At 41.5% G+C, this 15,104-nt stretch overlaps 1 protein-coding gene across 1 annotated transcript in view; it reads right to left on the bottom strand.

Annotated features, from left to right (window-relative positions):
• Window positions 1-15,104, bottom strand: part of RAB3GAP2 (RAB3 GTPase activating non-catalytic protein subunit 2) — a 2,949,955-nt gene that overhangs the window by 1,842,314 nt on the left and 1,092,537 nt on the right. Inside the window, exon 10 of the mRNA XM_044061656.1 lies at window positions 11,613-11,761. Within this exon, the coding sequence (XP_043917591.1) occupies window positions 11,613-11,761 (149 nt within the window). The remainder of the gene's footprint in view (window positions 1-11,612; window positions 11,762-15,104) is intronic.

A 15,104-nucleotide genomic window follows, 5' to 3' on the forward strand; every position in this document is an offset into this window, starting at 1 on the left:
TTCAGATTCAAGGTGGAAATATCCAGGATAGGTCTTAGGTCCCCCATCTTTTTTGGTACTAAAAAGAACTTGGAATAAATGCCCAATCCGGATTGATCAGGGGGATGGGTTGGATGATTCGCTTCTTTAGCAGCTTTTCTATTTTGAGTGCTGCAACCTCCCTTTGCCCAGGTGGAACATCCGGGAGATGTTTTGGGGGAATAGGTGGTAGCATGAAAGGAATGGAATATTTCTGGATATGATTTGTAGCACCCAAAGGTCTGTTGACACAGACTCCCATGCCATTAGGAGTAACGAAAGACAACCCCCGACTGCATCCAGAGATGAGCAATCAGGCAACCGCTCAGGGCTGCTGCGCAAGACTGTCTGAGAAAGGTTCTCAAGACCCAAAATTCTCGGACTACCTCTGTCTCTGGGCCGGCATCTATCGTAACCTCCTCTGTCTCTGGGGGAAGATGAGTCCTGAGTATCCTGGGAGTACTGAGACTTTCGGAACCACATCTTCTTTTGCCCTCGCTGATTTCTCAAGAAGGATCTTTGAGGGGTAGAAAAGCGGATCCCGATGGCAGATGGTGTCTTCCCGTCCTTCTCACTCTGGAACAGTGTGTCACATAAGGTCTTCCCAAATAGAGAGGAACCAACATAAGGAACATTAACAAACGATGCTTTGAAGGGTTCCATAAACTGACACAGCCAGAGTCAGGCGTGATGCCTCATGGCAATGCCAGAACCGGTGGCCCTTACAGCTCCGGTGGCATGCGAAACGAGGCTCATGTACATGTTCGAAACCGCTTTGAGAGTGACCATCTGAGCGGAGAATGCCTGCTTGTCCACCAAAGACATGGACTCCATAGGTGACTCAGCCACATCTTTAACCAGGTCATAATGCAGTCGGATAACGTGGGCTAAATAATTCAGCGCCCTTATAGAAAAGGTAGCTGAAGTGTAAAACCCACTTCCCCAGATGGCCCATCGTCCTGCACTCTTGGTCTAGAGGATGAACTATGGAACTCTCCTGAGCCAGTTCTTTCTTAGTGGTGGCAGCTACCACCATAGTGTCTGCTGGGGATACCTTACTCCAGCTGGTCTTATCGGAGGGGGGACTCAAAATGTTATCAGAATGCTTTGGAATAGGCTCCACGGTGTCTGGTTCCTTCCATGTTCGCATTGTAATGAGGTCCGCTAATGGATCTGCGGGAAGGGACACCTAGAAGGTAGATGGGCCTGTGCTGAAAGCCTCCAGAAACATCAACTCATCCCAGGTTGGCTTTGGGGCACCCCCCTCCCAGGAGCCTTCCCCTTCCTACAAGTCGATGTCTTTGGTGAGGGACTCTGGGGAGGAGTCCAGGTGCCTCCTTTTGCATGCTAGTTTGCAAGGTACCTCCACAGTAGGAGGTCTCTGCGGGAAGGGACACCCAGGAGGTAGATGGGCCTGTGCTGAAACCCTCCAGAAACATCAACTCATCCCAGGTTGGCTTTGGGGCACACCCCCCCTCCCCCAGGAGCCTTCCCCATCCTACAAGTCAATGTCTTCGGTGAGGGACTCTGGGGAGGAGTTCAGGTGCCTCCTTTTGCAGGCTAGTTTGCAAGGTACCTCCACAGTAGGGGGGGTCTCTGCGGGGGACTCACAAACAGGGGTTTGCTCCCTAATGGGTGCTTCCTAGGGGATGTCAAGCATGGGCTGTCCCTGAGAGGACAGGACGGTCAGAGCCGTACCCAGAACCGATGGAGTCAGGGCGGACTCCAAAAAGGAGATAGTCAGAGGCCTCGACCCACTCGATAGGACCCTCTGCACCACGTCGAAGGCCAATGGGGAGTGGACATCCTGGGAGACGTGCAACGGAGCCGCTCTCCTCGGATCCGACAAGGGAGTCGGAGCAGAGTCCACAGGTAGCGAGATGCAGAGGGGAAGACTGTGCTCCGACAAACTCAGAGCCAACAGTACCCCCCTCGGATCCGACGCCGAGACTACAGCTCCGAGAGCTCGCATCCGACACAGATTCGACCTGCTCAGGGCCATGGCCGGAGTCGAGTTACTAGATACCGTTGGGGCTGTCCCTCCGAATCTGAGAGGCTTCACTCAATCTATGGGTTGAACGGGATGAGGAAGCCACCGACACGGGCCTGGAATACTGGTGAGGGGAGGCTCTAGAGGAAGGCTGAAACAATGTTGGCTCTGGTGAAAACCTCTGAGAATGGAGTCGAGGGGTACTGGGCCTAGGTGAACTTCTGGCAGCCCCGAATAAGCCAAGCCATCAGGGGACCACTTCTTGGGCCTGTCCTTTTGTCTCTTGTCCAGGTCTGAAGGCCTGGAAACGAGGGTTTGAGCCCTGAGAAAAAGTTATAGTAGCAGCCACTACCGCAAAAGAAGAAGCAGGGATGGCCATCCCCGATGGCGAAAGGAGGCCCTTCATCATCAACTTAGCCCTCCGGTCCTTGAGGACTAAGGTTGAACCCTGCGCAGATAGCACAGGCTGTGTCAAGGTGGGCCGTGCCTAAGCAGACAAAGCACAGAGTGTGGCCATCAACTGGACAGAGCTTGTGGCTACACTCTGTGCATTTCCTGAAGTGAAGCCTGGGAACCTCAGCCATGTCTAGGAAGGACACACACACACACACACACACACACACACACACACACACACACACACACACACACACACACAGACACAGACACAGACACACAAACTAACATGCTAATTGGGTGTGGGAGAGGGGAAAACAGGGAACACAAAACGCTTTTTTTTTTTTTATCCGATGGCCAATGCGAGCATAAGGGGGAGGTTAGGGAAAATGACCTAAGGGAACCCTGACTAGAAAAAAGCAGAAAACACTCAACGAAACCCACAAAATGCCTGGAGCTCAAGACCATGCTGCTGGGCTGGAAAGCAGCAAACGAGATCTGAGGGAAGGAAGGAGATGGAGGGGTATTATGGGTAAGGGGAGGAGCTCGTATCAGAAGCTGGTGAAGCAGCCATCTCGGATCCAAATACCCACAGGTTGATGACCAAATGAGGTCTACTACTTCAGATCTGATGTTTGTCTGTGTGAACTTAGGGCACTGATTTGCCAGAAGATATATGTTAACAGCTTCACCACCATCCAGTCACCTTGAGGTAAGATCCCCTGAACAGTCACCATCCAGAAGCTGATATACAAGACATACTAGAAGCATGGAGGACTAGGACAGAACAGAAAGTATCCTCTCAGAAGCAACTGTCAGACAGGAGTTGATCCTTAACCTCATTCTGAATGAGGAATATTCTCTCAAGGGTAGTATCTGGGCCTGTTCAAAATGCCCTATAAAGAATGGTCTGTTAACAGAGTACTCTGATCTGGAAGAAAATGGTCAAGTGCATACAAACTCGTAAAATGGAATTTCCCCCCATACTATGGGCAGTCTCAGACCACAGTCAGAACTGGGACGGTTAAAATGGCAGGGTCACTCTTTTCAGAAACTTGTCTGGCACAAGAGAAGACAAGACTGTGTAATGCTTCAGGCCATTTGTTAATCTACAAGGAGTTGTTTTTTTTTTTCATTTGCAGTTGGTTGGGCTTAAAATAGAAGGGGCAACCAATACAGAAATTCAGAGATCCCCTTTCAGGAAAAATAGTTTCACCCAAGCCATATTGTGCATGGACATGCCCGAGCCTGTAAAGGTAGCTATAGCCTAAGCAGAGTGAAAACTGCATGAAGCTACATAAAAACCCACTAAGGAAGTTTTTTGCAACCAATATCTTGACCAGCTCCTTCTTGACCTCAGACTCAGGTGGAGAGGAACAATTCTTCCAAGCCTCATCCTATGGGGAAGACTGGACTTCAGCTTGATCAAACTAAGAGATGAGGGTTCTGAACCTGAAGGAGGTAAAGGAGTATACTCTTTACCTTGCCAAATCCAAGACTACAGATTTTTTGTTTGCAAGCCACAGGAAGAACGGATATGGTCCATAAGCCCTATAATGGACCAAAAAGATCACAGAAGTCAGCCCAAGGAAGCCTGGTCAAGGACATCTGCATTCCTGCACGAATAATAAAAGGAACCTCCTCTTTCTTACTCAGATACACCAGGCAATTCTTGGGAGGGGTGATGAAGGCCACACCCAGCTCATGGATTACCTCATAAACTTTAATTTTTTTCTTTAGAAGAAGCCTTCTCAAAGAGAATCATATGGCAAGGCAGAGTCAGTGTTCTTACCCAAGTCTAAGATAGTTAATGAACCTGACTCAGCAAAGGATCCTTAATGGGAGGAAGTCTCTCCTATCGGCCCCAGTGGTAAGCTTCTGAATGGTTCAGCAGGAAAAGAACATCAGACAGGCATGTAACAAAGGACGCAACAACGATAAGGCACTGGGAAGCATGTCTGCCAGTGATGTCACAGTGATATGAAATACATGTACTAGGCTAAACATTGCCATTAGTCTGTTTAGTACTAGGATATTTTTCTTAAGGACGCACTCCCAAACCTCTAACTGAAGTACTCAACAGACATCAAACATCTGAAGCCCAGGTCACGAATCATTAAAAGTCCTGGTGTTGGAACAACCAGTGAAACCACCTCAATGTTGACTACCAGACCCTGTTGGACATTAGATTACGAAAGAAGGCTTTCTTCATGAGCATCATCAACCCATGGTCAATTAACTCAAGATATCACTCCCTGGAATTAGGCCGCTCAGCAGTGACTTCAAGTATATTTATTTATTTATTTTATTTTATTTTACATTTGTTGACCGGGATGGTCCGACTGGATACATGTCCATTTTCAGCGGAGGCCCGGGGAGAAAAGCTCCAATATTGCAAAAAAATACATATAAGTTTACACATTACATATATGGTAGAAAAAATATGCTCGTTAACGTATTATCTACATTTATGTAGAACTTATGATAGCAGAATAATAGTTAAAATACAATTCTAAAGAGAAAAAAAAACTAGTGAGAACTAGTGCAGTTCAAGGGACTTTAAAGTACTATTGCAAGATTCCAGTTCATTGTTTATCTAGAGTTCTGAGGGATGATAAAGAAACTACGTACTTTATTACAGTAGAGTAGGATTAATAGTCAGTTTGAGTAAGAAATTGAGAAGATTTCCAAATTGTTCAAGTAGTGTAGGATGAGTTATAGATGACAGGAACCTAGCCTGGGTTTACGCAGGGGCATATCCAATGTTCCTTAAAGAATTGGGTAAGATTTTTCTTGAATTGAGAAAGCGTATTGGAGAGTCTTAGGTTGTTAGGTAGGGAGTTCCATACCTTGCCTATAGAATTAGCATAGAGAGCTATATCAACTAGATGACGGGCAGCACCTACACAAATCAGACTTCCTTTCAACATGGGAGCTGAGGGTGCACCTACTCTGGATCCCTCATCATATGTCAAAGTCAAGGGTGGACTTGACTTTAAGCTCTCTGTAGTAGAAGACAAGTTGAAGCAATGTAAAGATTACAGGACACTTTTTGAAATGAACGACTTCTGGAAGGGTCTGGTTTCTGACTATACTCAAATATTCAGCCTTGACAGAAGTCCAGCAAAGATGCAAGGGTGAGCATGGGACTTTTCCACCAATATTTGCATGAACAACAATCAAATGCCATCATCATCCTAACAATGAGGTAGGCCAGGAGTATATCATTATGACATCCATAGGTGAATGGGTTGAACTACTGACATTAACAGCACTACTACTCGTTGTGCTGTTCTTCCAGGCGATAATGACAATGCCAGTGTGGGGGTTGACTCCTTATTTTGGGCCACAAAGAATACTCTAAAAATATCCTTTTAGACATCAAACACAGGAACTTTTCACGGATGTGCATCAGGGTCAAGATGTGAAATGTGTAAGGGAAAGAAAACAGCTGTCACATTTAAATCTCATACAGCCACAGCTCATAATGTTAACAGCATCCCCTGGCAATGAAGTCCTCCCTCTGTCACTCAATGTATGGGGATTCCTTGCAGATGCAGAAGATGAACCTTGACAACAACTCACTAAAAACAGTTCATGATGTTACCGCAGCTGTTATACATTCTCAGTTACCATACTCATCTCTTTTAGATGCTTGAAAACTTTCTGACAGAAAGAGCCTAAATAAGAAACTGTTAAATTCACCACAGGATAAAAACTTGCTTACAACATAATTTGGTAAAAGCTGCACCCTGGAGCCACCCATACCTCTTAATCACCACCCATAAAGGTAGATGCACTCAGGTCAGCATCCGTGGTATCCTAACTGCTCTGTCAGCCCTTTGTGTCTGTTCAAAAAAAATCCTTTAAGGAAACATCCAAGACAGCTTAAGCTAGGACCTTTATCTATTTAATGGCCTCATTATAGTAAAGCACAATACATCTCTGCAATTATTGGCTCAAATCCCCAGGGTATCAAAAGTATACATGTTTTGTCGAATCTATCAAAAGCACTGTTTTCTTTATCATATAGAACGTTTTAAGATACAATTGCCAGTGGGTGGTTTATAAAGAAATTAAGTTGTTTCAGGGTGCCATAAAATTATCAAGTTTCCTTGGGGCAAGTGGTTATGAATCAGGCTCAAAGGACAACTCACTGAACACATCACTTCATGACTGAATAGTAAGACAGAAAAGCATTTGTTTTTGTGTATTAATTGCAGTCAGCTCTACACACCTCTTCACTAAAAAAAGTTCTTTAGTGGCCAACTTAAAAACATCATTCATCAATTTAGGGGACTTCCACAACAAATATTCTCTGCAGGACTCAGATGAAAGGGAATCCTTTCCCCCAGAATCACTATCAAATCCTTGAGGAAAAGGTAACAACTATGAGTGGAATTAATAATCTTTAGAGTGACATTCGCACTGCAAAAAACTGCAAAAAAGTACAATTCTGGTTTGTAATGCCACAGTTGCTAATACTCCTCGTAAAGATCATTGCTGTAGAAATCATAATGGTGGGGATACTACTGTAGGCAGAAGTCAGCCCCTTGGTGGGAGGTTTATCAGCTGTCACATAACTGCAGTGTGACTCCACCTGTTAGAGGAAGGCCAGGTTAAAAAAATAATAAATAGAGTGAGTGTGCACCACAGCTGTTTTGCATTTTCAAAATCTGTATGTGGGTTGTTTCTTTTTCCTTTTACTATGAACAGCTCCAGAAGCAGGACACATTAGGTGAAAATAATGAAGAATGCGCCCTCACATCAAATCCAAATGGACTATGAAAAACTGTAGTCAAGGTAAAAGAAGAGATAATCCGGGATGCCTTGGGGACTGACTCTTCTCCCCAGACACCACTAATGTCATTTTAGATATAGCCATGTACCACATCTGCATCTGCACTGTGGACATCATCACAAACGCAACAGAAATCGTTCAGCAATGGAATGAAGGAATCATGGGGTGCCCCTAAACAATTTTATAATCTTAATCCAGAATGGATGAAGATAAAGAGTGGGGTGCAAGTTCTCAAAAAATGGAAACATCCAGCATCTTGCAGTGTTTTGAAAACCATGACTGGAAATATAACAGCTTGGTCCAAAACTGTTCTACTTTGAAGAAAATCTTGTTGAGGCACTAAACTGGTAAAGAAGACAAGAGAAATACAGTGAATAACACCCTGCTTTCGAGAGGAATAATCCTTTTCATCAGCAGTTACAGGGGGTGTGATCTTACCCTGAATTACACGCCTGGTTCTCTATCACCTATACCTACTCCTGCATAGTGTCTAATGATAATTCTTTTAACTTGAATCTCTGGCAAAATAACAAACCAGGAAATATAAAAAAATATTAAGTCAACATTGCACTGGGTAAGTTTTAACAAAAGCTCGAACATTACAGCATTTCTGCAGAGGGCCACCACCTCTTCCCTGACAATTTTTAAATGTACAAACTCTGAGACTGGGCACCTCTGAGGTAGTGAGAAACTTCCTTACCTTCAAATTTCTACATTTTTTTCTGAAATCGCTACACAACCTGACAAAACAGAGGAGCCTATTAAAAAGGCAACCATTACAATTAAGTTTAATTATGGTGCAATATTCACAATGTGCACTTTTAACTTTCTTCTCTTTCTTTAAAGGATACCCCTTTCTATTATTTTGTTTTGAGAATCACTTGTGGTTTTTTACCTTTCCACCTTAAGATAAAAATGGAAAAGGAGTAAAAGGAGAAACAGCTTATAATCTCCAAAGATAAAAATAAAAAAATGCTCTTCATGCTAAAGTATTTTTAAAAGTAGCACAATGTTCACAACTGTTATTCTTTTTGAACATAATATGCTGTAGAAATCATAATGGTGGGGATACTACTGTAGGCAGAAGTCAGCCCCTTGGTGGGAGGTTTATCAGCTGTCACATTTCTGCATTGCCTGTAAGCCTTTAGAGGGGAAACTGTTGTCTTTAACAGCCACATCAGAAGGATAACAGACTTCTGTTTAACATTTCCAAAGATCAATGCTTAAGAAATTACCAATGAGCTGTCAAAGTGGGTCAGTAAGTTCATTACCGACAGTAATAAGGAAGTGGCAGGGGGCATGTGGTGCAGTATTTTTTTTTTAACTTGGCCTTCCTCTAACAGCTAGAGTCACACTGCAGCCATGTGATAGCTGACAAGCATCACACCAAGGGACTGACTTCTACTTACAGTAGTATCCCCGCATTACGACTTCTACAGCAATGATTTTTATGAGGAGTATTAGCAAATGCAGCATTACAACCAGAATTACACCTTATTGCAGTTAATTTGTGATCTAATTTTGCAAATGTTACTCTAAAGATTATTACTTCTAACCATAGTTGACACCTAAAGGCTTATCTGTTATCCCCATATCACAGTTTTATGTTTAATTTAGGTTTCTACCGCGGTGGTGCAGCAGTAGCATTGTTACCTCACAGCAAGAGGTTCTCCCGTTAGATTCTCGGGCTGGAGTGTGGGGAGTGCCTTGTGTGTGGAGTCTGCATGTCCTCCCCGCGGTTGGGTGGGCGTTCGAAAGACATGTGTAAATGGGCGTGCCTTAGCTGAAGGTTGAACGTCGAGCTGGCACCTCGGCGTTCGTCAAAATCTACTGCCAATCATTAGTGGACCAGAGTTCTGCTGTGGCGACCCCTAACCGGGAAAAGCCGAAAGACAACAACAACAACTATACTACTCATCAATGCATGACTTCTGGTATGAGAAAGGTCTATGAGGGATATACATATTACACTTGTGTATCTGAGGGTAAATGCACTAAATACATGGCATATCTGGCAGTTATTACTTAAAAAAATAAAGACTGGATTGAATATTTTTTAGTTTAACACTGCCACATCTTAAGAATGGTATCATTTAAGTCTAAAAAGTACACACACCTTACAACCATTTGCATTACCTTCATCTTGATTTTCCTTCAACATACTAAAAATAATTTCTTTGAAGAAAGACAGGGGTAGAGGTCTGTGCAAAGCAATGAATGAGGCTTTAAAAAGTTGGAAACAATGTACAGAAGAGATCCAGTAGTGAAACACAACAGAAGAGTGTTCTTCCCTGTCTTATGACATAGTGAAGAGTTCCATCTTACTGAATGAGCAGTGAGACAATGGTCCAGCAGTACATCATCATTTCAAAAGCTCTGTCTCACAATGTCGGTCCTCATTCAAGGAGGCATGACCTGCCCAGAAAAAATATATAATATCCAACCAGGTATTCTGACATACACCCTGAGGAAGAAACTCAAAGAATTCAAGGAGATGCAATTTGATTTAAAGCCACATTGGAACTCACAGTGTTACCAGCAGGCACTACCAGGTCATCTGAAACTGTTGCTATAATGAAGTGAATTGTAGCACAGACTTTGACCGGTTTATAGTACTGATTCTAATAATCTGAGCTGATCTTCACAGCAAAGATACCTTGGATCTGTCAAAAGCTTTTACCTGAAGAGTCATTCAGTCACATACAAGATCTTCTACTGTACTGAATACTCCCCCTTGCTTTGAAAATGATCTGGCTGTTTGGACAGACTATAATGCCATGTAGTTTTACATATGGACTCTGAAATTCTGACTTCTATCACCTTTATGCACAGTATCCCTATCAAGTTACAAATGTTAGGCAAGAAGCACCTGTACTAAGCCTAACAACATTCTGAAAAAGTCTAATAGGCTGCAGCCTGTTTCCATTGGTATTTTCACAACTGTTCCTCAGATGTCCATAACTGCTACACAAAATACATAACACAGGGCATGAGTGAACACAATAAAGTAGCACAGGATGTATGTGAATAGGATATGGAGGCGGGCAGTCTGTCACAGAACTAATATACTCTGACTCCACAATGTCTATCTCTGAAAAGCACTTGTCTAGTTATTTGGATCAAAAATGAGGTACAAAGACAGCAAAAAAGAAAAGAAAGACGTTTGAAGTCTTACTCAAAAAATGGTGAAATCCCAAAAAGACTCGCGCTATACTTTTGCGAAGTACCAGCAGTAACTGGGTTGTATAGCAAAGAATACGGGCAAGGCAGTAAAAGATCTCACACACACACACACACACACACACACACACACACACACACACACACACAATGCTGATGTTCTTTCTGTAAAATTGCTGGGGTAAAGAACAAATCTATTTAACTCTTCTCTACCATAACTAGCTGTTTTCAGGTACATCTAAAAGTTCAGAACTGGATGATCTAGTCAAATAACTTTTGCTAAACAAACATTCAGCTGGTAAAAGTTTAAATGAGAAGTTATTTTTACAATACACCACACAACTAGCTAATATTTCATGATATTAGGTTCCAGCAACGTCAGAAAGGCACGTCCCATACATTAACAAGATGCAGACTGGACAGTCTTGTTCTTGGAGGTTCTACTATCATGTTTGGTATATAAAACATCAAAGTTCATTCAAGGACAACAAGCATCACAGTTCATTCAAAGGCAACTGGGTTCTCATATAAGATCTTTAGTAAATAATCAACTGGGAAATAGTCAACAGTCTAATCTTTTTCAATAAGCAACTGAAAAGGGCTACATCATTTCTTGGTTATAAATCACAGTGTATTTATAGTGACTAAAACTATATGTACTTTTCATAATATTCCCTTCTTTACAATGATAGCTAAAGTGCATAGCAAATTAAATACAGTTTATGAAAAATCCATTCATGATCCATGTAATGCATTTAAGAATCAAAAAGCAGTTAAAATTAGATATGTCATGGTAATCTATTTTCTTGCCCAAGTTTAACATGGCTAAAAAGGACCGAGGCACTGTCCCAGTTCACCCATTAACATCTTTATCTACCTATTAATCTCAGTGACATATACATGACTGTAGGTGAACACTGAAACTCGAACAATGAGCGCCACTGCATAACAATAACTTACTCTTCTTTTCATAAGCTGTCTGATGCAGTTACACAGATGCACAAATTCACCATAAACTGTAAATCATCTTTGGTTAAATGTGCCTTTAAAGGCCTTACTTTAGCTTGGAGTTGAAATAAACTAAAGGTAAGGTACTCAGTCAAATCTCATGGATTCTAATTATATATCTAACAGCTGTGTTTATATTAAATCTGTTGTTCATTAAGTTTTATTAAATAATAATAACAAAATTCTCAATAAGGAAGAGAAAAAATAAAAAGGAAATACCTCTAAAGCAAAGAAAAAGCCAGTAAATGGATTGGTTCCAACAGTAATGTACTGCGACATTGCAGGAGGAGTACTTTTTATTGTGGTATTAAAACCACCCAAAACCGAAGCAGTCTTCATTTGATCGAAGGGAGACAATGTCATAATACCTATTACAGCAGAGAAAAAAAAATGAGAATTCTTCATTGTCACTACAGCCTTACAAAAAAAAAAAAAAAAAAAAAAAAGGTCACTTAGCTTGCTATGCTGCCACTTAAATCAGCACAATGCAGATGTTTTAATATGTTACTTGAATTATCACAATGTAGATATGGTCATTAGTGGCTGTGCTTTCACAAAAATCAATCTCAGTAACAGGCCTTTGGTTAAGCAACGCAAGATACAGCAATAGCTCAAAATTTAGAAGCATCACAAAAGGAAAGAAAGTGTAAAAAATAAAAGGAAGAATCATTTTCTCCAAAATAAATAAATAAATGTTAATTTGAAGAAGGCCCAAAGTGCTTGAGTAATATGACCACTTCATATTTTATAAGACACGGTGAAATCCCAACTACTAGTTGCTCTCTACTCTGTTACTTATCTCTGTATATGTATAACTATGGTCCTAATAAAACGAACAACCTGTGATCAATGTGGGTTCACAACAGTGTGGTACAGTGTCTGAAAAGTGATGATAATGAAAGGCAGATATATTTGCATTCCTTGGGAATATTGCAAAGATGGTGCACAATTCCTAGCACTCCTAATTTTACAGTAGATTGTCATCAATAGCTGAACCTTAAGACAAAACAAGCAGTAACTCACTAGAGAGATTATTGTATCGTGGTTACTATGGAAACTACACTATATCAAATTATTTTCAGTAATTCCTTGGTTAAACAACAGTACACAATCATGTACTATAACTCATTCATGCCTATAGTGCATTTTTGCATCTTTCTAGTTAACACCCATAGGTCTGCATGGTGTCCTAACCTTTTTCGGGTGTTGCTTTTTCAACTCTGTGACCTACCAGTTACTAAGAGGCAGTATTAGAAAGGGCAAATAATCTAGGTTGTTCTGCAGTAGAGAAATAAATCACAGTTTACTTATTATTCATATTTTCATGTTTACATACATATTTTTATAACTATGAGAATTATATGCTATTTAGAAGTGTGGTGTGAAATGCTAAGGTGGCAATGTGTATAGCAGATCAGAGGCGCCACTGGCAGACTAACATCCCTGAGTGACTGTCCCTGAAATGGAACTAGTACAAAGTAGGTCCTGTACTTGGTGTTCTGAATAAAGCAAACAAGTCGCAGCAAGGCAGACTTCACTAATCAAATATCTTTTGAGTTACTGCTTGATTTAGAGATCACTTATGAAGCAAAAGAATGGACCTGCTGAGTCTGTCTGCTAGTCAGTTGGATATCGCCAAGATGTGTATTGCTACCAGAAGGCAACCTGAATTCAGAGGCCTCTGTAACTCTCTCACTGGTTCTCACTAAAGAGTGTGGGACTTGCTTCCCCCTTGCTTGTTGATGTACCAGATCACTGACAAGTTCTCTGACTGTATCTCCATTACGTTTGAAGTTAAGAGGTCCTGAAATTCCTGCAAGGCTAGAAGGACTGTTCTCATCTTCAGGATAATGATAAAAATGTTGGTCTCAGCCTGAATCCATTCCTTTGCTTGCTCACTTACACTGACACATCCCCATAATCTGCCACCTTACTGAAATTCACAACTCTCACTCACATTGATTGGAACTCTATCTTCATCTCCCAGCTTTCTTCACTAACACAATCTTACTCACCTACTACTCACCAGATCATTCTTATTGCAATTTCTATGCACTATGTGCTTGCACACTCGCTCTATTCATATACAGTTCACCTTTACTTTTACTCTCTCATCTTTAAACCTAATCGTACCTATCTTTCATATTTAGATTTCATATTGGCTTAGCAGCACATTTGTTTATTAAATATGCTTTTCCTAAACTGGCTTATTTTTTTCTCCTCTTATTTTCTTTTTCTGTTTATACCTTATGTGCTCAAAGTACCAAGACATAACTCCCTCACCACAAGCCTCATCTCCTACCATATTCTCCAGTACTCTTCAATTCTAAACTCATCACATTTATGTCCCCAGTCATTCTATCCTTACTTTAAACACAAGGATTTTTAATTTCTCTTGAATTCCTATAACACACTTATATCTACCAAATCTCTACTCAAAAATTATTGCACTCAGTGGTCTCACTTACCAAAACCCACGGCCTACCTGCATACCTACCTACCTCTCACTTATACCCTTCCAATTACACTTCAACAGCACCCAACTACATTTAGTCTCTATAACCATCTGCGGTACATGTAATAAAGTGTAAAACAAATATAAAAACACCCAGTAGGATAAACGCTTCACAACCAAAGAAAATGACTGTAAAAAATCCAAAAGAAATGAGCACAGTAGTGAAGTGACCAAGCAGTAGGCTCGAACTATGCACCATAAAAACTTTTATTATATAAAAATATATATGATGGTAAGCGCTTTCGCAGATGCTTCTTCAGACCAATAAACAACAGAATAGAATCATAGGACTCTTACAGGTTCATAGGAAGGTACAAGGCTATCTGCCCGAAGGCATTTATAAGCCTAGCCAGAATGTGTTGGCTTTCGCCGCCCCCTTAGATTAGTTCCCTGTGCCTCTGCCCAGCAGAGCCACTGAAGTGATCCCCAGGGTAAACTTTATGTTTCCCATCCACTCATCAAGGTTTCTTTTGAAGAGTGCTAGCGAGAAGCTCTACCTGATGTAGATTGGAATCTTGTTCCAAAGCATGGTAAGTCTCTGGGACAGGAATCTATCCCTTCAGCACGTCCTATTTATTGTTGTGGTGAGGGTTAGATCCCTAGAGCATGTGGCTCGAGGGGATAAGGTTTTTTTTTAGGTGGAGCAAGTCCATCAATTCTGGGTTGGACATGGCCTTGTATGTCAGGTAGAGATCACCTCTGAGCAGGCGGTATGCAACTGAGTACAGCTGGAGTTTTTTCAGTTGAGCTGCATAGGGCATCTGTTTGAGGCCAGTGATCCTCTTGGTGAGGTACTTCTGTGGTCTTTCCAGCTGTTGCAGGTGTCTTGTAAGGTACATCCCAAATGGGGCGTTGTACTCTATGAGGGTCTGATGAGTGATGAGTAGAGAGGCAAAATGACCTCTTTTGATCTGGATGCAAACCCTTTTGTGATTAGGTGGGCCACATAGAAGGATTTTCTAACCAATTTGGCAATGTGATTATCAAAGGAGAGATTAAATAATGGCACTCCACCAAATCAACACACAGAACTAACTTAAAAAAGACTTCTCATTAATTAAACAATTCAATACAATTATAAAAGCTGGCAATGATTAAAAACCAATACTTGTGCATATATCAGTGAGGTTCTTTCATTAAGCCCTCTACTTCTATCCGCACTCAACCTCACTATCCACTTAAGTTCCCTATTTTCA

The sequence above is a fragment of the Protopterus annectens genome, chromosome 1.part0 (genome assembly GCF_019279795.1).
Source record: "Protopterus annectens isolate FY-2018-M chromosome 1.part0, PAN1.0, whole genome shotgun sequence".
Lineage (NCBI taxonomy): Eukaryota > Metazoa > Chordata > Ceratodontiformes > Protopteridae > Protopterus > Protopterus annectens.